At 46.2% G+C, this 24536-nt stretch overlaps 1 protein-coding gene across 1 annotated transcript in view; it reads right to left on the reverse strand.

Annotated features, from left to right (window-relative positions):
- Window positions 1–24536, reverse strand: part of CYFIP2 (cytoplasmic FMR1 interacting protein 2) — a 111266-nt gene that overhangs the window by 73265 nt on the left and 13465 nt on the right. Inside the window, exons 2-5 of the mRNA XM_058677749.1 lie at window positions 10602–10741; window positions 9097–9186; window positions 4039–4116; window positions 2593–2694 (exon numbers count right to left, since the gene is read on the reverse strand). Of these exons, the coding sequence (XP_058533732.1) occupies window positions 2593–2694; window positions 4039–4116; window positions 9097–9186; window positions 10602–10718 (387 nt within the window). The 5' untranslated portion in view covers window positions 10719–10741. The remainder of the gene's footprint in view (window positions 1–2592; window positions 2695–4038; window positions 4117–9096; window positions 9187–10601; window positions 10742–24536) is intronic.

A 24536-nucleotide genomic window follows, 5' to 3' on the forward strand; every position in this document is an offset into this window, starting at 1 on the left:
CTGCAACATGAAAGGTGGAAAGAAAAGAAAACCTTAGAAACTTGCATAAGCGTGTTCAGGTTTGGATCATAATGGAAACATGGAAACAAACATCTGTGAACTGATGAATAGGGAAATGGAGCATGGCACTTACATGCAGCAAACGGTGTTCAGTCATAGAAAGGGATAAAACTGAGTGGCCTTTATACCAATGCTCACACACTGTGCCACCACATTTCTGTGAAATGCCCAGAACAAAACACAGGAATGACTGTGGTTGCCCAGGACTTGAGGTGAGAGGTGGTGAAGGACCTGGACAGCTAAGGGAGACAGACTTTCTCCTGAAATTGATCTTCGTGATAGATGCACAACTCGGTGAGTGTACCACAGCTGGCGAGCTGCCCGCTGCGCATGCGTGAATGCCACAGTGTAACAAGGGCTGCCAATTCAGAAAAGTAAAGGAACAGAAACAGTAAAAGGAGAGCGAGCGAGAGAGAAGGTGTGGAGGGAAGAAGGAAGAGGAGGGGAAGAGAAACGACTGCTTAGATGAGAGCGAGCCCCACTCAGCCAGCTGAGCACTGCCCCCCTTCAAAGACAGGCCACGTCACGCTTCCTCCGTGGAGTGTCCATCCCAGGCCACTTTCTGCATGGACAGTGCCTGTGCTGCCAGCAAGGCACCTGCTCACCTCCTGTGGCCACCCGAGATGCGCCCAGCACGACTGAGACATTGACTTTGCTGTCTGAACAGAAACAGCCCATGTAGCTAACAGCTGCCTTGCAGGCCACACTCCCGACCCTGACCCTCTTGCTGGGAGGAAAGCCTACAGCTCAGTTTCTGGCTAGCTTTTCCCTCATGAATCTGCCTCCTAAAGAGATGCTAAGCTCCCAGAAAACAGCTCTACGAAGCTGGTATGAGCAATGGCAGGAAATCTCCAGGTGGCAGAGACATTAAAGAACACACAGGCGGGCCTGGCGTGGTAGCCTAGTTGCTAAAGTCCTTGCCTTGCATCCACTGGGGTCCCATACGGGCACTGGTTCATGCCTAGCTGCTCCATTTCCCATCCAGCTCCCTGCTTGTGGCCTGGAAAATCACTACAGGATGGCCCAAAGCCTTGGTACCCCAAGCCCACATGTGAGACCCAGAGGAGGCTCCTGGCTCCTGGCTTTGGATCGGTTCAGCTCTGGCTGTTGTGGCCACTTGGGAAGTGAATCAATGGATGGAAGATTTTTCTCTCTGTATCTCTACTCTGCAAATCTGACTTTCCAATAAAAGCAAATAGATATTAAAAAAAACAACAGGCGCAGGTGAAAGAGGCACAACAGGGGTCTACCTTGGGTTTCCCAGCCTCGGCAGGCAGCGCTCTTTGCTTAGGGCTGTGTGTGTGGCTTCCATGGCACCTTCTCCCACACTGTGCCACTTCTCACCTGTGGGTGCCAGCATGGTACTGGGCACAGGGAGAACACTGACCCATGCTTGGGGTCCTAGTGACAAAGCTCAGTTCACAGCAGGACACGCAGAAGTCAGAGAGTATGTGACAGACGCTCAGCCCAGGCTGCAGACTGGCCCTGCACTCACCCTGCACTGTGCCACACGCTTCCTCGCTTACCCTCCCGTCCTGTCATTTCTGTCCCACCAGCACTCACGGAACCCTCCTGCCCTCTTCCTTCTTATAAACAACCACGCTTCCAGGCCGCCAGCAGCTCTCCCTGGTCTTCACCCATTTGCTGACCACAGCAGCCAGAGCACTGCTGCCAAACCTCAGGTCACATCATATCACTAAATGTCTCCCCTGGCCTCCCATGGCACATGAATAACGTCAGTACCCTACAGGATGAGGTCCCTGCCTCTCTCTCCAATCTTACTTAAAAATGTCGAGGGACTGGCACAATAGCTGGGAGACTTGGAATAAGCTCCTGGCTTCAGATAGGCGTAGCTCCGGCTGCTGTGGCTACTTGGGGAGTGAACCAGCAGATGAAAGATCTTTCTCTTGGTCTTTCCTACTCTCTGTATAGCTACTCTTTCAATAGAAATAAATAAGTTTTTTTTTTAAAAGAAAATTTCCAAAAATTTATTTAAGTTCATTTTACCTGAGAAAGAGAGAGAGAGAGAGAGCGAAGAGAGCGCCAGTCTCCCATCTGCAGTTCTACTCCCCAAATGCCCACAAGAGCCATAGCTGTGCCAGCTCAAGGGCAGAAACTCCATCCAGTCCCCGATATTGGCAGCAGCCACTCTGCCACTCGAGCCACCGCTGCTGCCTTGCAGGGTACACTTCAGCAGGAAGCTAGGAGTGGAAGTGGAGGTGAGACTCGATGTCAGGCAGCTGAATACGGGATGTGGACACCCAAAGCAGGGTCTCATTTCCCAGTCTCTGGTGTCACCCTTTACCTCCGACTCCTTGTCACCACCCTGTGGCCTTCATGGCTCCCTTGTATTTCTTCCACACGCCAGGTTCCTTCGGACCCCTGGGCCTTGGTCTTTCTCCTGATCATCACACGTCAGCCTCCCTCAATGCATAGATCCCAGTTCCCACACTGCCTCCTGAGGGGTCTTCCCCAAGCAGACCCCAGCATCTAGAAGCATCTGCAGGTGCAGACCCAGCCTGCACCTCTCACCTGAAAGTACATGAACTTCATGAGCTTCGTGACCTCTGGCTCCAGCACCTCCACCGTCTTCTCATAGATCTCCACCCGGTTGGGTTGCTCGTTGCATTTCACCTGGGAAGCACAGAAGGGACACTCGCACACCTTGCTTTGCGCGGTCACAGTTTAACACCTCGAGTTACAGCAACAGGGCCTTTTCCACCCTCCTTCTCGGTGGTAATGATACACTCACCTGTGTGAGAGGAGGGGACAGAAGTGCTCCCTAGGACTGACTGCCCAAAAGGAACCACAACCCTCCTCCCCTTTTTGGCTGTGTTCCCTGGCCATGTACACACATGCGTATCTGTGCTACTCTGCAAGGTCTTGCTCTTCCAAGCTTTGCACTATTGCTGCTGGGTTGGGGGTGGCCAGACTCCCTGCAGAGAACGTGTGTCCACTGCTCCGGGCAGGCCTGGCTGAGCCCCCCTAGCCATCCCATACCAACGTTGGCCGATGTAATTTGTGAGCCCATTTACTCTGCCACTTGGTGATGCTCTTGCAACATCAAGACTGCTCAAGGAGTTGACAGAGGGGTGAAGGTGAGTGCAAGGACTCCTCAGGCTGCTGTCCAGATTCTTAAAACAGTAGCAATACCCAGTGAATACCCATTAATTCAGTGATTCAATAGGGAAAAGATCATACAGCCTCACAATATCATTAGGAAAAACTGGAAAGAATCAGGTTTATGTGCACTAATATGAAAAAGGCAGCCACAGAACAGTAACCATCATCAGGTCTTATGTTTGTTAAGCAAAACCAAACAATGTGTGTGCGTTTATATACAATAGAGAATTTGGGAAGACTGCAAACCAAGCTGTTGACAGCAGCTGCCTCGGAAGAGCAGGATTAGGAGGACGGGGACAGAAGTTTTCTGCTTACCTTACGCACCTGTGGTTTGTTGGTTGTCTAACAATGGAATGTATTGATGTTATGATAATGACAATGAGGGTAATAAAAAAAAACTATGACAACATAAAAATGTCGGTAATTAACTAAGTAGAAATAAGTAATAAAATACTATCAATAAGAAACAGCCCACTAGTAAAGTGATAACAATGGACAAAATGCCACTCTTGCCAGGGTGAAGATCAGAAGAGGATGCTGCAAAGGGCTGATGGTGGTTACGCTGTGGTGGGAGGTGGGTCGGGCATGATCGTCTTGTCTTTGACTTAACACTCTTCTGCCATGGTTTGTGCATCACACAGTGAGCATGCATTGATGTTGAGTGACAACATGTGCAAAATGTCTTTCCAGTGCCTGGGTAAGGGTGCCTGTCATCAGTTTTAAAGGAAGCTCTCTGTATGGCATCCACGTGGTCAACAGGCCCTGCTTCAGTCTCTGTCACCCAGAGCAGCTCAGCTCTCTGGGAAGGGTGCTCAGACTCCACGTGGGTGCGACGCAGGGCGAGGACAGCCTCACCTGGGGGATGGCCCGGGAGCAGCTGCGCCAGGTGTACAGCATGACCGCGTACTCGTGACCTTCCTCCAACATTTCATTCTGAAATAGCAAAAACACCCTGAGCAGGGAGCAACGATGCCAGCTCGCCTGTGCTTCTCCACGCAGCATCCCCTGTTGGGCATACTGGAAATGCAGTCTCAGGCTCCTTCCTGGGCCTACAACATGAGAACCCTGGTAGTGTTAGAAAGAAAATCAGCAGCAAGAGAGTATGTTCAGTAGACAAGTCAACAAACAGAAATAATTATAAAGGCATATTGTTACACAGTGGAAAAAAATGCTGGTAGAATATGCAAACTAAGAACAAGTTTTCTGAAGTTGGATTAGTCTATTAATATATACAGTTTAGAACTATGATAGTACCAGTACACACGATCTATGCCATTGTGATATAGTAATATAATGTTTGCACTTCTATAAGGGCTTTTGTTACTAGGGAGGTATTTCAAAACATCCTTGGAAAAAATTAACTTGAAAGATGTTTATTTTGGTGCAAAATGTGAAATCCAAGCACAATATATTCATGCCAATGCATTTCCACACACTTTTTGAAAAAGCCTTCAGATTCCATAAGCAGGAAAATGGTTAATATTAATTTAAAAAAATAACAGGCAGAGCAGATGGGGAAACTGGCAACAGCAGCAATCGGAACCCGGAGAAGGCAGAGATGACTCATGTCATGGGGTGCCGGGTCCTGGGAGAGAGCCCGAAACTCAACGTCCAAATATGTGGGCTCAAGTCCCGGCTGCTTCACTTATTAGCTCTTCAGGCTGCAGTAAATCACATATCCCAAAACCTGCCATTTACTCATCTATTAAAGCAGGATGATGCTAATCCTCTCCTAGAACGTCATGAGAATAGGAGCCACATGGATGTGTACTAAGTGATCTATAAAACACATTATGAAAACAGCCAATAGTACAAAATGTCATTCGTGGAGCTCCCACTTCACACAGCCAGTCACTCTACTCCTAGATGTGTATCCACAAGAACTCAAGTCCTACATCCACACAGAAACTTGGGGGAAGTTAAGATTTGCATATAGCACAGATCTCTGTACTGGCATTATTCACAGTGACCCCAGAATTAGGATAACTCACATGCCTATCAACTGATAGCTGGGTAACTGGTCTAGCCATATAATGGAATCTTACTCATCTATGAAAAGACTGAAGTATTGGTACATGCAGCACCAGAGATGAACCCTGAAAACATGCTAGTGACAGGCCACATGTTTTAGTATATGTGCTGCCAAAGAGAGTGCAATAGACCACATATTGGGTGATTCGTGCAGATGAAATATTCAAACTAGGTAAATGCATACAGACACAAAGCATAATAAAAGTTGCAAGGGAATGTGGAGAGGAACTGGGGGTGACTGCTAACAGGTCTAGGGTATTTCCCTGGGTGAGGGAAATCCGGGGATGGCAATGGTTGCAAAACATTGTGCATGTGTTTAAAAACTGCTGAGCTGTACGCTTTGAATGGCTCCAGGTTACAGAGAGTGTACCTCAAAAATGTAACAGAAACATTACGTGGCCATTTCTCTTTATAAACATTTGTACTATAGAAACGTTTATCAGTAGTGATTTATTTTTAAGTGCACCTCTCCTATCCACTTTATAATATCTTATCAGTTTGCAATCAGATTTAGTTTGGAGTTTATTACTTATAACAGTCTGTTTCCAAAGTAAATGTCATGGCCAACTTATAATTCTAATTCTTAGAGATCTTTTAAAATTAGTAACATTTTGTCCTTGACACCACAGAGAACCAAGATCAGGCCTGTGGGTGTCCTGCTGTTCATGACAAAAAGCAAAGTGACAGCAACGCAGGGCCTTTTAAGATGTGCTTACAACAGACGTGCACTTTGGCAACACTAATTGCTGAGGAATTCCTCTTTCATCCAGTGCATAGACTGGGCAGTTCTGTCAAGTGGCAGGCTGAGCATCTGTGTGGATCAACTCAGGCCTGCTGCTCTATGTGCCAGTTTTTATGCCAGTACTGTGCTGGTTTAGCTTTGTTACAGCTTTGTAGTATGCTATGAAATTAAATATTATAATTCCTCCACCCTGTTTTTTCTTTTGTGTTTTGCTAAAGCATCACTTGGGTTTTTCTGGCTTTTTTGTGATTCCATATCAATTCTGTAATGAAAGCCACTGTTATTTTGATAGAGACTGTATTAATATATGGATTACTGTAGATAGATACGAAAATTTGATAGAATGCCTTGACTATGTCCAAGAGATATCTTTCTGTGTTTGTATTCTCAATGATTTCTTTCATCAATGCTTTATAATTTTCATAGTAGAGACCCTTCACTGATTTGATTAAATATATTCTGAAATATTTTGCTTGTTTGTGGCAAGTGTGAATGAGATTTCCTTCTTGGGGATTTTTAAAAAGATTTTAGATTTATTTACGGGCCCGGCGGCGTGGCTTAGCGGCTAAAGTCCTCGCCTTGAACGCCCCGGGATCCCATATGGGTGCCGGTTCTAATCCCGGCAGCTCTACTTCCCATCCAGCTCCCTGCTTGTGGCCTGGGAAAGCAGTGGAGGGCGGCCCAAAGCCTTGGTACCCTGCACCCATGTGGGAGACCTGGAAGAAGTTCCTGGTTCCCGGCTTCGGATCGGCACAGCACCGGCCATTGCGGCTTCACTTGGGGAGTGAATCATCGGACGGAAGATCTTCCTCTCTGTCTCTCCTCCTCTCTGTATATCTGACTTTGTAATAAAAATAAATAAATCTTAAAAAAAATAGATTTATTTACTTAGATGAGTTACAGAAAGAGAGGGAAAGAGAGAGAGAGAGACAGACAGACAGATCTTCCGTCCACTGGTTCACTCTCTAAATGGGCACAATAGCCAGAGCTGGGCAGGTCTGAAGCTGGGAGAGAGGAAACTTCCAGGCTTCCCATGTGGTTGCAGGGGCCCAAAGCCTTAGGTCATCCTCTGCCCCTTTCTCAGGGCACTAGCAGAGAGCTGGATTGGAAGTGGAGCAGCCAGGACTTGAACTGGTGCCTTTAAGGAGATGTTGGCACCACAGGCAGCAGTTAGCCTACTACACCACTGGGCCAGCCCCCTCCTGATAAATTTTTTTTCAAAACTCAATCTGAATACAGAATGTTCATTACTAGAGGCTGAGAGGGATGAAAGGGATAAACACAATTTTTATTACAAAAATATAGGAAGCTGTACAAATTACCATGAGATGTTAGCGGGGAAACTGGGTGAGCAATCTATGGAAGCTTGTTACTGTACTACCTCACAATTTTTGTTTTGTAAATTTAAAATTAATAGTAATAGTAATGAAACATGGGATTCAGTACAAACATGGCCATTGGTGGGCCCCAATCCAAATCAGCTGGCACCCTCCTAAGAGCAGGGACTTTGGATAGAGAGATGGGTGCCAGAGAATCACGCGAGCAATCGGTAAGAAAGATGTGGCCATCTGCAGGGAGTGCAGAGGGTCGGGGGAGAACGAATTTGCTGATGCCTGGCTCTTGGACTTCTGCTCGCCAGAACTGAGAGTGAATACACTTCTGCACTGTCCAGTCCATGGCATCTCGGTACAGCCAGGCACTAAGCCTTATTTGATTTTCCAGAATTGCCATAGGCAAGTGCTATCTATGTACCTTTCGCTCCATACCTGGAAGTCCCTGCACCTTCTTTCCCCTCTGCTGCCCCGTGTTCCCTCCCTAGTCTGCCTTCCCCACCTCATCTCTGCTACATTCTCAGCATATGAGACAGAAGGGTACAGCAGACGGACAGCAGGCTGAGGACACAACCCTGAAGTTCGGGTCCTAGACTGATTTACTAGTTGTGGGATCATGAGCAACTTGTGTATTGATTCCTCAATTTTCCCATTCCTCAAATGGGTGTAAATGATTCCTTGGCAAGTCCCAGGACTGTGATAGGACTGATGATCCACCTGGGAATGTGATGTCCATGGCAGGCATCCCTATTCTCTTCCAAGGCCCTGCTCCAAAGCACCTCCCTTGTCAAACTGGGCTCCCTTACCCCAGAAGCCCCTTAAAAACACAGAGCTTTGAACTGTGATCATGATACCTACCCTTCACGCATTTTGATTTGTCTACAAAGAGCAGTCTAGAGCAAAGGTTTTGTTGTCAGACAGACCTGGGTTTTGCAGTGTCACACACAAGTGGCAGGCCCCTGGACGTGCTCATTTGGTTGTGCTCATCCGTGAAATGCACAATGATCATGATGTCCACCTCACAGGATTTGTATGAGGACTAAATCGACAATGACAGAGACAGCTGCATGGGAGAAGGTGCCTGGTAGGCAGCAAGCTTGTCTATTTCCCACTTCTCTTATGGAGAATTCAGATAGCTGCACCTATGTGACTTTGTGGACTGGCCCAGCAGTCAAACAGCCATATAGCTCAAGAGCCACTGAAGGAATGAACTGTATTTATTCAAAACTCCAGTGAGAAGGATCTAAGGAGTCACAGGCAGAGCCATGAGCAAGGAAGTTGGAACTCTTCAAATTCCAGTGCTGTCTGGGAATAGAATCAAGGGCCTCCCAGGAGGGTAGGGGATGATTCTGCACAGAACGGTGACGCACGCTAGATGGTGATTCCACTCACCTGCGTCCACTTGTGAGTGGTTCAGGCCAACAGCTTCCTCCAGCCCATCACTGTCATGCCCAAGCTGAAGCTACACTCCCTTTCCTGAAGAAGGTTTTGCTACGCTCTAGTGACAAAATTCTACTCTCTGGTCGTTTACTGTGATCTAATCGATTCACTCCCAAAGCTACAGATACTCAGGGAAATGAGTTGATGAGTTTGGACCCTCACAAGAACCAGGATTTGTGCAGCCAGTGTGCCAGTGTGTCCCGTGGGTCCTGAGAGGAGATGGAGCTGGGCAGGAGCATGAGCACAAACAGCTGGGTCTGAATGGGGAGGGTGGGTAGCTGGACACTGGCTCTGGCAGGAGCAGCTGCTCCCCGGCCCTCCCATGCCCCAGAAGGGGGAGGTCCACACTCATGGGTCACAGTGACTTACCATGCTGGAGTGCACTGTCGCCTGCTCAATGTACCTTGCAATGCCTGTGACAAACGCGTTCCTGTCCTCAAAGTTGGTGTCAAAGTTAGCCTGTGGAATTGCAAGATAAGGGTAGTTGGTCGCTAGGAAACAGATCCAAGGTGGCTGGCTGGGTGGCTGGGGAGCAAACAGCTGCCCACCATCACAAGCTCCCTGCAAAAACTGATTGCCCTGTCCCCTCTTATTTCATCCCTAACCCCAACTCCTGCTCGCAACCCCCTGCACAGCAGCAGGCTGATGAGAGCACCAGCCCCCTCACCCAAGGCCGTCAGTGACAAGGCTCGCTCAGCAGAGCCTCCAAAGGAAATGCTTCAGCCATATGTGACCGTGACCGAGTAGCTGCTGCAAGGCAGGGCCACATTCCATCAGCCCAGCAGACGTACAGGTACAAGAATGATCACTTTGGCTTTCTTGTGTGATTCAAAACAAACAAAAACCAAGTGCAAACAACCCAAATGTCCATCATCAGTAATAGGCTAAGTACATACGAATATACCCGTGAGGTGGTTAAGTATAATGTTGCAGGACTATAGCTTTGTCATGGCAAAACAGCCGTAACAGGTTTTAAATTAAAAGGACAACTCGTGGATCAATATATCTAATTTCCTTTTGGTAAAAACCCATATACACATGCACATTTGTTACAAAGTAGAGAGGAGAAGGAACCTTTAAGTATACTTCTATGTTTAACTTTTTATTTCTACTTCTCTGAATTAATGTAAGATATTCAATATAACCAAAAAATGAATCCAAGTTAAAAGATATTAATAGGCCAAGTTTATGAACTGAACTTTTAAGCATAATAAATCTAATCACAGAGTAAATCTGAAAGTACACAGTGACTTACATTGGGATTTACTTAACAGTCCAAGAACTTTCAGAAGGTCAAATTCAACGACAACAAACAAATCAAGTTAGCACATTCCTTCCTTCTGCGGCCTACTCGCCTGGCACGTCCGGCCAGGGGTTATCTGCAGGGCTGGCTTCGGCAGCGGGCATGACCCCCGCCACTGCCTCCCCACACACCCATGGGATCCTGGCATTGAGCGAAGGACGCTGTTTTCTCTACCACAAGAGCTCATCTTCAGCCAAAGCAAGCAACTGTGCTGACTTCTCCAGGCCAGCACTCCTCTCATATACATGAAGGAAAAGCCATTACCCAGGCAGGCTCCAGAGGCTTCTAAATTGCGATATTTTATTCATAAGGTCAGGGCTGCCAAAGCCTTGATTAGTGTGGCTGCAAGAACCACTGGGAAGGTAATCGGGGTTAAAACAGATCAACAAGCCCTCCCTGGGGGCAGGGCAGGGATGCTGGTGAGCACTGACCAGCTCATCTCAGCTCCGGGAGGGTGCAGGGACTCCATCAGCTCATGACCTTTCACCTCCTGGAGGCGGCCTTTCCCTTCTCTGGGCCTTCAGGGCACGACCTCTCAGGAAGCTCAGAGGTGTCGTGCCAAGTGCGTTACCTGGTACATGATGGAGGAGGGAGGAGGCTCGATGCATGGCTGCTGGTCGGGAAGGGGCAGCTCTTCCAGCAGGTCCACGTTGGACAGGGCATCTTCCAGCGTCACGTGGGTGGTCATGGTGGCAGCTTCTGCACTCCACACTAAGGGGATAAATGAGGAGACTCTGGAGAATCTGAAAGATCTCCACACATTTCTCTCCACCTTGCCCTGTCCCAACTCCTTGTAGAGAATAAAACGGGTTATTAGGCAGGCATGCCAATTTGGCACAAGGTGCCCCGCATCTGCACCTTTCACATTTGAAGATCTCTTCATAGTGGATCAAGTACTTTGTGTCCGTGACCCTTCCTGGGACTCAGCACAGAACTCTAAAGCCTACAGGCCAGGATGAACTCTCTCCCCATGATAGCTGAGGAGACATGGCTCCAAGAACTGCCATGACACCCAGACAGTGTTAAGGGATCCCAGCAGGTGCTGCAAGCCAGGTCATGGATCATGTTTAGTCCTCCCCATCCTTCCATGCTTACAGGGTATTTATCAGATCTGTCCCTGTGTTATTACGGAGCACAAACTCCTACAGTCGCCAACAACCAAGACATTCAAGTAGAAACCAGAGAATGGGTTTCACAGACAAAGGAAGCTGAAACTTGCAGAAATCACGTCCCATGGATCACAAAAGAGAAGCGCTGGTGTCCTCCTTGGCCTGGGTATGTTCTCCAAGCCCTAGCAAGCAAATTATGCTGAAGTGGACCCCTCTGTGTCCTGGACCCAGGAGGAGTGCAGCTGCTTGCCCTGTGGCTCTGCTGGCAGCAGGGCTGAGGGGGACGTGAACAGTCAGGTACTCAACTCTCCGTCACATGCTGTTAACTACTCACTTTTCAGGGAACAGAACATTGACTTGTTTTTTTTTTTTTTTTAAAGATTTACTTATTTTTATTGCAAAGCCAGATATACAGAGAGGAGGAGAGAGAGAGAGGAAGATCTTCCGTCAGATGATTCACTCCCCAAGTGACCGCAGTGGCCAGTGCTGCGCTGATCTAAAGCTGGGAACCTGGAACCTCTTCCGAGTCTCCCACGCAGGTGCAGGGTCCCAAAGCTTTGGGCCATCCTCGACTGCCTTCCCAGGCCACAAGCAGGGAGCTGGATGGGAAGTGGAGCTGCCGGGATTAGAACCGGCGCCCATATGGGATCCCGGGGCGTTCAAGGCGAGGATTTTAGCCACTAGGCCACGCCGCCGGGCCCAATATTGACTTGTTTTTTAAGAAAATTGTTTCTTGCAGTATTTATTCTTATTTGAAGCACAGATTTATAGGGAAGAGAGACAGAGAGATCTTCCATCTGCTGATTCACTCCTCAAACGACCACAATGGTGCTTGAGCTGGGCTGATCTGTGGTGAAGAGCATCTTCTTGGTCTCCCCTGTGGGTGCAGGAGCCCAAGGACGTGGGCCATCCTCCACTGCTTCCCAGGTATAAGCAGGGAGCTGGATGGGAAGTGGAGCAGCTAGGACATTAATGGGCAACCACATGGGATGCCAGCACTGCAGGTGGTGGATGAAATGGCTGTGCTGGGGCCGCCATAATGGCTCAGTGGCTAAAATCCTCACCTTGAAGAACTAGGATTCCATATGGGTGCTGGTTTGTATCCTGGCTGCTCCACTTCCCATCCAGCTCCCTGTTTGTGGCCTGGGAAGGCAGTGGAGGATGGCCCAAGGCCTTGGGACCCTGTACCTACATGGGAGATCTGGAAGAAGCTGCTGGCTCCAGGCTTCAGATCGACTGAATTCTGGCTGTTACAGCCACTTGGAGAGTGAACCATCGGATGCAAGATCTTTGTCTCTCCTTCTCTCTGTAAATCTGCCTTTCCAATAACAATGAACAAATCTTTAGAAAAAAAAATTGCTGTGCCACCATGCTGACCCCAGAATACTCTCCCATCCTTTTTTTTTTTTAGCTAAGACATGTGAAATTCAGGTCACAAAATAGTTTCTCACGAATTTCCTTGATAAATGTTAACCCAGAAGGCACTTTCACTGATTGCAATGTGATGAAATCAGAATCAAAAATGCAAACTGCAGCAAACTCCATGTCCTTGAAAATTTATGAAACACATTTCAAGGTTACTCACAGGTGAGCAATTTAAAGACAAATGATAAAATATTTAGAATTAAAAGAGCATTCAACAATAGCTTAACTGCACTTAGTAGAACATAAGAAGGGTGGAACTTAATGAATCTAAAGTTACGTTCAAACACCTAAACAAAGAACACAAAAATAACCCAAAGAAATCAAAGATGATCATTATAAAAACAGAGGTACATGCAGGAAAGGACAAGGCAAAATAACAGAAACAGTAGAGATGAACCAAATAAATTCAAATCTTACTTGTATAAAAAGATTTCTAAAGTTAACCCTTTAACGCACATGAGTAACAAGCCAAAGGGTCGCTGTGCTGGTGCAAAACCTCTCCCTGCCCACTCTACAGGCAGAGCAGGTGGGAGCCAAGCTTCGCCGGTGAGTTAGGGAAAATCGCACTAGCCACTGCAGGGGAAAAGGCCTGCTGAGATGGGAAGCTGGTGTGGGAAGCTGCTGTGGGGCTGCACGGGGGAACACCATTGCAGGGTACCACCAAGGTCACACCATAACTTCCTCTCCGTCCAAGATAAGGAGGGCAGATGAGGCTGAGCCTCACCAGCTGCCCACGGAGTTCTCAAACACACCTTCCAGTCCTGAGGCACGGCTGCGAACCAAGGCCACGTCCAATAAAGACACAGCATGCCCGCGGGCGGCTCCTTCCCTCTGCGCCACCCTCGGCAGGGCTTTCAGGATGTCCTTGTTATCTAAGCTTCTTCCTCTTCTAGCCCCAGAATTCTATGTGTGGCATTCAGATCTGCAGCCCAGTCACTCCCAGTCCACGCAAACGACAGCCTCTCAGGAAAGCATTAGATCTGTTTTACAGGAAGCGTTAATGATTTCACATGCTATGACCTAGAAGCTGGAGAGTCTTAATAATTCTCATTAACACAAACAGTAAGCAGACAACAAACATTTCTCTAACCTTTACCTGGTGTCAGGCACTTTGCCAAGCCCTGGACTACTTTAGCCTAGCATCAAGTCTCATCAAGGCAAGCATTGTAGTCACTCTCTTACAAATGAACAAACCCAGGGGTTCACAAGGATCAAGATCTGGCAAGTGGTGGAGTGGGGGCAGGGGGGGGGGTCGCAATCCAGGCTTGTGCAGCTCCACATCCAACAGCCCTTTTCTTTGCAGTATATGTCTTATAAGCTCTTGGACCCACCCTGTATGGTTATGCTTAATGACTATGAGGTCTGTCCCACACCCAGCTTGGTAGTAGATGTTTTCAAGCCCTCTGAGTTAGAGGTTTTGGGTTCAACTTGTGCCACAGATTCAAGTGCTCAACTTAAACACCCCGGTTCCATTCAGAAAACCAGGATGACGCTTTTAAAAGAAAGTGTCTCCTTCTCCACTTGCTGCAAGAGAACTTAAGCTTCTCACCGACTGGACTAGAAAAATCCAGAACTTTCACCATACCTACTATTGGCAAGGCTGTCACGAATGGGGTGGTAAATGGGAAAAAAAAATCTACTGGGGAAGCGATGAAGTGAAAGTTTGTAATCTAGGACTGTCTTAAAGATGCACTGACAATCCATGCAGCAAGACCCAGTCACAGGGCCATTCATCCACTACCAGGCGTAACAGCAAGACTGGGTGGTGATCGCAAACGCCCATCAGCGGAGTCTGGACAAACTATAGCACCCCCTACAGGGAGGTGTCTGGCAACTGCAACACAAAGCCAGGAATCTCCCCACATCCTACTAAGGGCTCCTTCCCAGGGTTGGGTCTGCACAGCACGTGCTCACTTACCTAAGTGGGGGAGGAGTTTCAAGTACATGTGCATGCATGTGTGTGAGCGCACGCGCACGTACACACACACGGCTTCTGCCAAAGAAGCAACGGAATACAGACTAGGTACTTTGAAATATTGGTTACCTGAGAAGGAGGGAAAGTCAAGGACAGGGTAAAGGGAGAAGCAATAGAGGCTAGAATTCTTTGAATATACTTTGTTGTGCTCGCTTTGGCAGCGCATATACTAACACTGTAATGAATATACTTTGTTTTGGAGATTTGACTGTAGATCATAAAAGTATCTTATAGAATTACACACTTAAATTTTAATTTGGTGTGTACCAGCAATGTTGGGGCACATTTAAATAACATAAGTGATGGAATCATGACTCCTTATGAAGGCCTATACTACTGTAACAACATAGGAAAAATCAGTCAGGGGCTGGGAATTTGTGTGTAGGGGGTAGTCCCAGACTCCACGAAATTGTACCATAAAATTAAAACATTTAAAAAAACACTTAAAATTGATTTGAAAAGGAATCCTTCCAACAAAAAGTAAAATAAAATTCAACCTAAGAATATGTTTTAGCTGTCAGATTAATTGCTCAGAAACAAACTCCTGGGGCTAGTCCTACGGTGCGTGCTGCAGGCAGTTTGTAGGAAGAAATAACAGCATGCCTAGATAAGGAACAGCAGGGCAGACTGTGCCTGGAATCTTGAGTTCACAAATGCAGCTGCCAGAACCAAAGTCAAACTCCACTGGGCAATAGTCCATGAGAAGACAAAAGTCCGAGACCAAAGTTGAAGCCTGCAAGCAAGGGCCCACACTTGAGCAACAGTTCAAGGCCACATGACTGTGTACTTTAAGGTATCCTTGAGATGGTCATGTTCTGACTTCTGGTCTTGGGTTGCCCAGTAGCTTCCGGCTCATCAAGCACTGGCTGGCCAACATCAATATAGAATTAGCTACATTTTTTGCCACATCAACCCCTGTAATCTGATTCCTCAAACAGTTTAATAAAAGATGGAGGCAGCAAGCCTTCTAGGTCGACCTCGTTTCTCCATAGGAGCTTCCCTCTGGCTGCCTGCTTCCGTAGTCTTGTGTTTGTCTCATTTCTTATTTTTCTCAATCGTACATCACTTCTCTCTCTAACCCAGGTCATGGAGAGGAAGAATCACCTAGAGTGAATAGCGATTGATACGGATCAGCTAAGACAGACAATAGTAACAGGACCAACCATGAACTCTGCAAAAGTGCCAGTTGAGGTGAGGCTCTTGGAAGCTGAGGGCCTCTGGGCTGTTTAATATTATTGTGTCTTTTAGGGCATGCTGACCTCAGTAATTTTTGCTTTGTCTGCTGAGAGTTATTGTTTTTTTCAATTAATAGATTGCTACCAGTGACCACCCTGCTTTTGTGCACGTAGCATGATTTTCTGTATATTCATTTTTACCATAAAAATCCTGTTTTCCTTCCCCTAGGTGCGCTATCCTGTGAGACAGCTGCCATTCTGTTTTATAATAAATTCATTTGCCTTGAGAAGGTGAAGACTCTGTGTTCTGACTTGCAACAAGCGACATTCATCACCAAGAGTGAATATGGGGTCCAACAACATCCCAAGCATGAAGCACCTGGGTTCGAGACGGTGAGTTCTATGGGCGGTAAGTTCTTGCCAGAGTCATGGGGAAAGCTTTTGGTAAAGAGTAGATAATACCGTAGTGCACTTAAACAGTTACTTAAAGGAAAGGGAGTTGAAATTCTGAAAAAAAGACTCAACAGAGTTTCTTGCTATTGCTCTACAACACAATCCTTAGTTTCCTATGCATGGTACTTGTTACTTTTCAGAGTGGGAGAAATTGGGAACAATGTTTAAAAAGATTCACAGGGTGAGAAGTTGCCTCCCTTCACCTTCTTCTTCGTGGCTCAAACAGAGCAGGTGCTGGAGCCTTGTAGCTGGAGGCGAGAGGGGCCCCTGAGGGTGAGAACCGGCCACTTCCAGTACTGGCCCTTCACTGCTCTGACTCATGGTGTTCATGCTTCTCATTTGCCGAACTGGAAAAGTTCCTCTGCCCATCAGGTTAAGATTTCTGTTTTCCATTTGTCAATCTATGCCTTGTTAAAACATAGAGGCCTCTGATTATTTGCCGCTGCCTTAAAAGATGTAAGGTTTGTGAAATCCTGCCACACTTCCTAAAATACCAGAAGCTGCTGAGTTTTGGTAAATCATGACTAATTTAAATCTTTTGCTTCCATAATGTGATTCCCGAAACTGATTCTATATTTTACAAAGTTGGTACTTATATTTCTAAATTAAATATTTCCATGAGATTCCAGGATTATCGCATTTTGGTAAAATATAACTGTGTAAAAATCATTTAACTATTTCCTGCCTGGATTCACAACTGCTTCACCATTGTCAATTCAAAACTCTGATAAAATAACTATGGGTTAAAAGTCTGCATGTTCTTTTTTTTAAAAAAATATTTATTTAACTTTTATTGGAAAGGCAGATATACAGAGAGGAGGAGAGACAGAGAGGAAGATCTTCCATCTGCTGGTTCACTCCTCAAGTGACCACAACAGCCAAAGCTGAGCCAATCCAAAGCCAGGAGCCAGGCGCTTCCTCCAGGTTTCCCATGTGGGTGCAGGGTCCCTAGCCATCTTTGACTGCTTTCTCAGGCCACAAGCAGGGAGCTGGATGGGAAGTGGAGCAGTTGGGTCATGAACCAGCATCCACATGGCATCTGGGCACATACAAGGCAAGGACTTTAACCACTAGGCTACAGCGCTGGGCCGTGCAGGCTGCTAATTAGATCTAAGATTTCAATCCATCTAAAGCTCTAACATGGAGTTTTTGACCTTAAGGATCCATGAAACTCTACAAGGGTCAGGCTCTCAGCTGAGAAAGATGCGACCTGCCTATGCCTTGTGCAGCTGAGCACTACACAAGAAGCCTCCAGGTCCCAGGTGGTCCTTCAGACCACACCCCCCAGGGAAATCAGCACTCTGCCAGAGGCCCCCAGAGGCATGCCACACTGCTGCCCCTCAATGACCATGCCCCTTCTCAGCAGGAAGCGCCAGAGCGGTCACCATCCCCTATCCCTAACAATATCTGGGTGCCATTCTTCTGGGGCAGGGAATTCTGCCAAAAGGATAACAAGTAGTTTTTATTTTTCAAATCTGTTTATGCTATTGACAATTTTGGTTATTGCAAATTTTACAAAAATAGAAAGTGGGATAGGCATCCCATGAAAAAGAATTTTTTTGTAAAAAACTGCTTATGTGATATGACTAATTTGGTTATTTCAACTTTTACAAGAATAGAAAGGTGGAGGTGCTGCAGGCAGTTGGTAAAAAGTAACTGCATGCCTCGATAAGAAGAGCAGAGCAGACTGTGCCTGGAATCCTGACTTCACAGAGTGCTGCTGCCAGAGACCAAGGTCAAACTCAGCAGGCACTGGTCCATGAGAAGACAAAAGTCCAAGACCAAATTCCAGGCTTGGGGGTGAGGGTGCACAGTTCAGCAAGGTCCGTGGCCACAGGACTGTGTGCTGAAAGATATCCTGAAACAATCATGTACTGACTTCTGGACCTGGGTCACACTGTGGCTTCCTGATCGTCCAGCACAGATCAATACAGGACGTAACCATCAACGTTTATGCCACATCAGCTCCTGTGATTCGATTCCCCGAGCAGTTCAATAAAAGATGGAGGCAGCGAGCCTTTTGGTTGATCTCCTTCCTCAGAGAAGGGGCTTCCCTCTGGCTGCCTCCTTTAATAATCTTTATCTTGAGTTTGTCTCACTTCTTATATTCTCAATTGCATGTTCTCTCTCTCTCTCTCTCCAACCCTGATCATTCTGCTGTGGGCAATGGTAGCACAGTGGGTTGAGCTGTTGCCTGTAGCACCTGCATCCCATATGGGCAGCTGTTCAAGCACTTGTTGCTCTGATCCTAGTCCTGCGATCTAATCCTAATGCACCCGGGAAAGCAGCTGAAATGGCCCAAGTGCTTGGGCTCCCTGCATCCACATGGGAGACCCAGAGGAAGCTCCTGGCTTGATCTGGCCCAGCCCTGCTGCTGCAGCCATTTTGGGAGTGAACCAGTAGATGGAAGATCTCTTTTTCTCTAGTCTCTGTGTGTGTCCCTCTCACTCTCTTTAATGCTGCCTTTCAACAAAGTAAGACAAAAACACAGCTGTAAAGAAAGAGAAAGGGACAAAGGAAAGGGAACAGAAGGGACAAAGACAAGGTAGAAAGGGAGGGAGTAAAGGCAAGAAGGAAAAAAGGAACTACTCCAAGTGATTTGAAAATTCACTCATTTGATGATGGCTCCCCAGTGGGATAAACCCTAAAAACCAGCAAAGAGTTGCAAAAACAATCTCAACTTGTTTTCAGTAACATGGGTGGACTACCACGGTGAGAAAAAACATTTGGATTAATCATGGGGTAAAAGAAATGAGTAATTAGGGAGTGCTATAATTTTATCATACTAAATATTGCAAACTGGCTTTCCTTTAAAATCAATCAATTCAAGATGAAGGGGGAAGGAGAAAAAAGAGAGAGAGAGGTGGAGATGTTGTCTTTCTGTTTATGCTCCAAAAGCCCACAACAGCCACAACTGTGCCATATTTAATCCCGATCTGCTGTGTGGATAACAGGAACCCAACCACCGGAACCATCACCACTGCAACCAATATGAATAGTCCACAATCTAAGATGGTTTCACAAAATGATTTTTCAACTTCACAAGATTAAGAAAATAACACATATTCAATAGAAACCATACTTTAAACTGTGATCTTTTCCTGGCCTAGGGCTATTGGGTTCCACACTTACTCTTGATGCTGCACAGCAGTAGTGAGCTGCAGATCCCAGCAAGCCCCTCCAATTTAAGGATAAACTAACATATATTCTAAGCATGGATGTTTAGTAGGTTAGACAAAGCAAAAGCATTTTTCACTTAACTTTTTTTTACGTTTGCTGGGATATAACTCCATCGTAAGTTGAGGAGCATCTTGAATATGAATTTGAGATACCAGTTTTGAATATAGTATTTGAAGTATCAGTAGGACCATTTAACTTAAAATACACCTATGTGAATATGCATACATGTACATATGTCTGTCTCTCTGTTCACTAAAAAGACCTGGAAACAATGACCAATGCATGAGCAACAGGGACCTTCCGTGTCCATATTAGAGGCTGTGAACAACTTCCTACCAAAGGAATCAGCGTCTCTTGAGTCCAAGTCTGAGACAAAATAATTAAGAGTCTAGAACATCTTGCTGTATCCGAAGGCAGGGAAGCTATCTAATACTCCTGGATTGTGTCAAAGGCACCAGGAGCCAAGCTGAAGCCACTTTTATGGCCAAAAATAGGACACTGTGAGCACTGATTAGCAGATTTACAATGGCCTAAAACCATGGCAAACATGTTTAACTCCACAAGATTATAAAGGCACTTACTAAAAGCCCATTTATTACTTTGTTACCATAAGAATACATCTGTGAACCAACTCTTTTGTTGAAAATTGGCAAATAAAAGGAAAGAGGCAAACATTTAACCTGCCTTTTCTAAATACACCAAACCACTAGATAATCAAATTGTAGATGTTTTCCTCCATGAAAATACCTATTTTGCCTGAAAACAATACCCACCCCTCCTTTCCAATGCCTAATGAACACACGAATGTTAGTCCTGAACATCAGCAGGTGCTAACAGCACCAAATAAAAGCCTCCCAGACATTATGTTTCTTACTGGAAAACATCATCTGTGACAACAGTGCCAGACCCCAAACCAAAAATCTGAATTTCACCAAGGCTTGATACCAATTCACAGGAAACAGAAGGCAGAGGAGCCGACTCCAGGGACCAGTGCTGCAGCACAGTGGCTGAAACCTCCACCTGCAGTGCTGGCATCTCATACGGGTGCTGGTTCGTGTCCTAGGTTCTCCGCTTCCAATCCATCTCTCTGATGGTGCACTGGGGAAAACAGCTGAGGACACCTGGAGCCCTTGGGCTCCTGCACCCATGTGAGAAGCCTGGAAGAATTTCCTGGCTCCTGGCTTCAGACTGACCTAGCTCTGGCCAATGCAGACATTTGGGGATTAAGTCAGAAGCTGGAAGATTTCCTCCTCTCTGTAACCCTGCCTTTCAAATGAAAACAAATCTTTTTAAAAAGATACTTAAATACTATCACACACCACCAAAAATAACAACATACAGACTGCCAATGCGGTGGAGCAGGTTAGGCCACTGTCACAATGCCGGTAGCCGATGTGAATGAATACCAATTCTAGCCCTGGCTGCAACACTTCAGATCCAGCTCCCTGCCAGTGTGCCTAGGAAAGCAGTGGAAGCTGGCCCAAGTACCTCTCCCCCAGCCATCCACATGGGAGACCCTGAGGAAGCTCCCGGCTTTGGCCTGGCTCAGGGGCCATTTGCAGAGCAAACCAGTGAATAGAAGGTATCTATATATAACTCTGCCTTTCAAATAAATAAATAAAAATAAATCTTTAGAGGAACAAAATAAAATAAATTATAGCATTTTGGAGAAAACCAGAAATCTAATATAGATTGGGTAGTGATACTTTGAAGACAACAGAGCTTCTTTTTAAGTATGATGGTGTATTTAGGTTAAACATTTTTTTTTAAGTTTCATTTTTTTGGAAGTTGGAGGTACACCGAGAGAGAGGTATCTTCCATCTGCTGGCATACTCCATCGAGGGCCACAGTGGTCAAGCCTGGGCCAGGCTGAAGCCAGAAACCCAGAGATTCAGTCAGTTCTGCAACCTGAGCGGCAGGGAACCACGCACTTGGGTCATCCTCTGCGGTCTTTCCAAGATCACAAGCAGGATGCTAGATCAGAAGTGGAGCAGCCAGCCAGGAGGCGAACTTCACCATGTGAGATGCCCGTTATCGTATGTAGTGGTTTTACCAACTACTCTACAACTTTAGTATCCAGGTTAAGTTTTAAGGTCCTGATCTCTGGAAATATCTACTAAAATATGATTAATCGTGAAATGGGGTTATTTGCACACAAATAGCAGACAAGGGAAATATAATCGATGAAACAAAGCTGGTCATACACATTTTGCTATCCAGTTTTCATGTTTAAACCCCACATTCCAGCTCAGGGAATAAACGCCAAGTTCTTATCCAAAGTCTGTCTCCGTCTGCCTGGTTCTCTTTATTTTTCCTGCAACCTTGGTTTCCTGAAGCCTTGGCAACTCAAAATACTTGCTTGAATATCCCTTAAGATTTTCCTCTTTGTCTTAACAGTGCCCCAGCACCTCCCCTGAAGAGTCAACCAGTGAACAGTGGGTAAGCCAATACATTCAAGGGTCTTTGTCAGCAGGAATGCAATCTTTCTTTTCTCCTTGCAGACAGGATGGATTTCTCTGTGTGTTTGCAGATCACTCACTGCCTAAGGGGGCAGGAAATCTGACATTTTTAGCACGAGGGCTGGCAGTCCCTGCCAAACCCACTCAATCAAGCTGGAGAAACGTTCTGCAAATTTGAACAGAGGTGTACAGGAAAAGAACTCTTCTAGCCTGAGAGCCAGACTGTTATGCAACCTTCCCAAGTGGAAATAATTCTTCGCATTCAGTCTATAGACATGTGGCCATTTTGGAAGATAAATGAACAACATATTTTTAGATGATGAGCTTTTGGGGAAGCGTCATTTACCAAATGCAAGCTGCACCCTCTCAGTAGGGTAGCCCTCAAGCATCTTTGTAACAAAAGCAAGTCAGTGCCCTGGTTTTATGAAAAGAACCAACAGCACTGGGCCCTCAGGCAATTTGCTTCTGAGAAGGACTTTAAGCAGCCCCCCCAAATCTGAGATGACTCCCATAAAAGAGGCTGGATCCCACAAATACAGGGTGAGTGTTACAAGAAACTGCTTTTCCCAGTACAGGCTCTGACATCCACACTTGAAACCCATTCCCAAGATTTGCATTGTCAGGGTTTTTCTCCCCCTTTCCAGAAGGAGAATGCAAACGTAAGATATTATTGCTAAAGGGAAATCCTAAGCTAGTATCGTGGGCAAGCTTGAGTTGCCGGCACAAATCTTCGCCGGCCACTTAGGAGCTTCACCACCACCAGCACAATATTCCAGGCCTCTGAGCCTCAGTGTCTTATCTGGAAAATGGGAAGAACTTCCAGTGGTGCCTGTGCTCAGGGATTCCCATCCAAGGATTCTGTAAGTTAACCACATGAGGAATCCTTAACCCAGAAACTAATGGAGAGCGGGCACTCGGCCAACACTCGTGTTAGAAGTCGAACGGTGACAAATTTAGCTATAGATTTAATTGTCTTTATTATAACTCATGAAATCAGAGAAGCCTCCGTTCCACAAAGCAGATGAGAGCTCCTACTGGGCAACAGCTCAACAGTGGAGTTTTACAAGGAGGGAACAAAGAACTTGAACAACAAGGAGAAGAAATCAGATTAACACCAGGTTCCTTCAGGTTTCTGTTTTGTAAGAAGTAAAGCAGAGGGCACAACCTCATTAGGCTGATTTCAGGGGACCCGGAATCTTGTCTTTTCAGGGAAAGCTGATCTGTTTTGGGATCTCTCTGTTTCCTTAAAGTTTCCATTTAATTATGTGGCATTTGGCATGGGTGAGTTCATGTTTATCTGTTTGTCTGTTCTGGTCTGTTGGGGTACAGTGTAGGTGCTGAATTCAAAAATAACGTCCCACCTTCTACCCTCGCTCATAAGGCCGGCCATTAGTAGCTCCTGTACAGCCCAGTTTCAATAGAGTAGGTGAAGTAAACACTGCAATAACTCTCCTACAAAAAGGCAGGCATTGTATCTCTAATACCTCAGTCCTGAGGCTTCCTCACACGGACCTCTTCCATCACAGCTCTCCTGTACATTTGAAAGGGCAGGTGTTACTTTGCTGTTCTCCTGAGAACACTGTGTTACTGAGAAGTAACTGCTTTCATTCAGCTAGTGGCAGAGGAAGGACAGAACTGGGATATACTGACTCCTGGCTCCAAGTCCTCTCTGCCAGACCACACCCACTCTTGTGCCTTTTTTCAGAGGTGCCAAACATTTCCCCTCATCCCTCCACCCTGGATTGGCTGCCTATTCCTTCATCAGAAAGAATAAGACTCTGCAGAGCTGTTCCCTTTACGGTCCATGAACATAAAGAGACCAGAAAAATGTTTTCCTTGTCTATGTGGCTCTCAGCTAGAGGCTGTATTTTGTAATTTTTGTAAATCGACACTTACTTTCGTTGATTTTAAAAGCTGAAAAACTGAGACAAAGAAAAAGGCAAAGAGTTCCCATCTGCTGGTTCACTCTCCAAAGGTAACCAATAGTTGGGCTAGACCAAAGCCAGGAACCTGAAATTCAAATTTGGGCCTACTACATGCTGGGGTCATCACCTGCAGCCTGCCAGGACGTTTGCAGGAGGCTGGGATTTCAAGGCCTGGAATGCTGAGACCGACATCCCAAGAAGCATCTTAATCTCTAAAAGGCTCCATCCTTAGGTTTCATACACACGTACATCACACCACATACACTTACATAAACATGTATGCATACGTGCCAAACCCTGTTTCCTATCTACAGACACAATCACACCAAATACACACCCGCATATACACAAACATGTACATATACAAACTATTATGTAAGTAAATAATATAAAAATAAGTGAAACTCTTAGGCTCTATCTATTAAAACATGGGGGGTGGCGGGAATGGCATTTGACTGAGCAAGGGGAAGCCCAGAGAAGGAATGTGGAGTCTAGTTTGGGAATGTTGGAAACTGGGTGGGGAAGTGGATAGCGAAGTCCGCTGACAGAAGCCAACTCGGCAGCAGGTCACTTTACATCCATGGAGCGGAGACCCTTTTGTCAGAGCCACTTTCTTTCCAGGTGTGAGAAGCAGGCAGAGACAAACTCTGCTCATCTGATGCCACAGTGCAAAAGCCGACCATGTGGCTCACTGGGAGTGCACTGGGAGTGATCCATCACCCTTTGGTGACACCTGGGCGCTTAACCTCCACCTCAGGCATACGTAATCACATCTAGGGTGTTTTACCCGTCTGTAAAAGAAAAT

The sequence above is a fragment of the Ochotona princeps genome, chromosome 19 (genome assembly GCF_030435755.1).
Source record: "Ochotona princeps isolate mOchPri1 chromosome 19, mOchPri1.hap1, whole genome shotgun sequence".
Lineage (NCBI taxonomy): Eukaryota > Metazoa > Chordata > Mammalia > Lagomorpha > Ochotonidae > Ochotona > Ochotona princeps.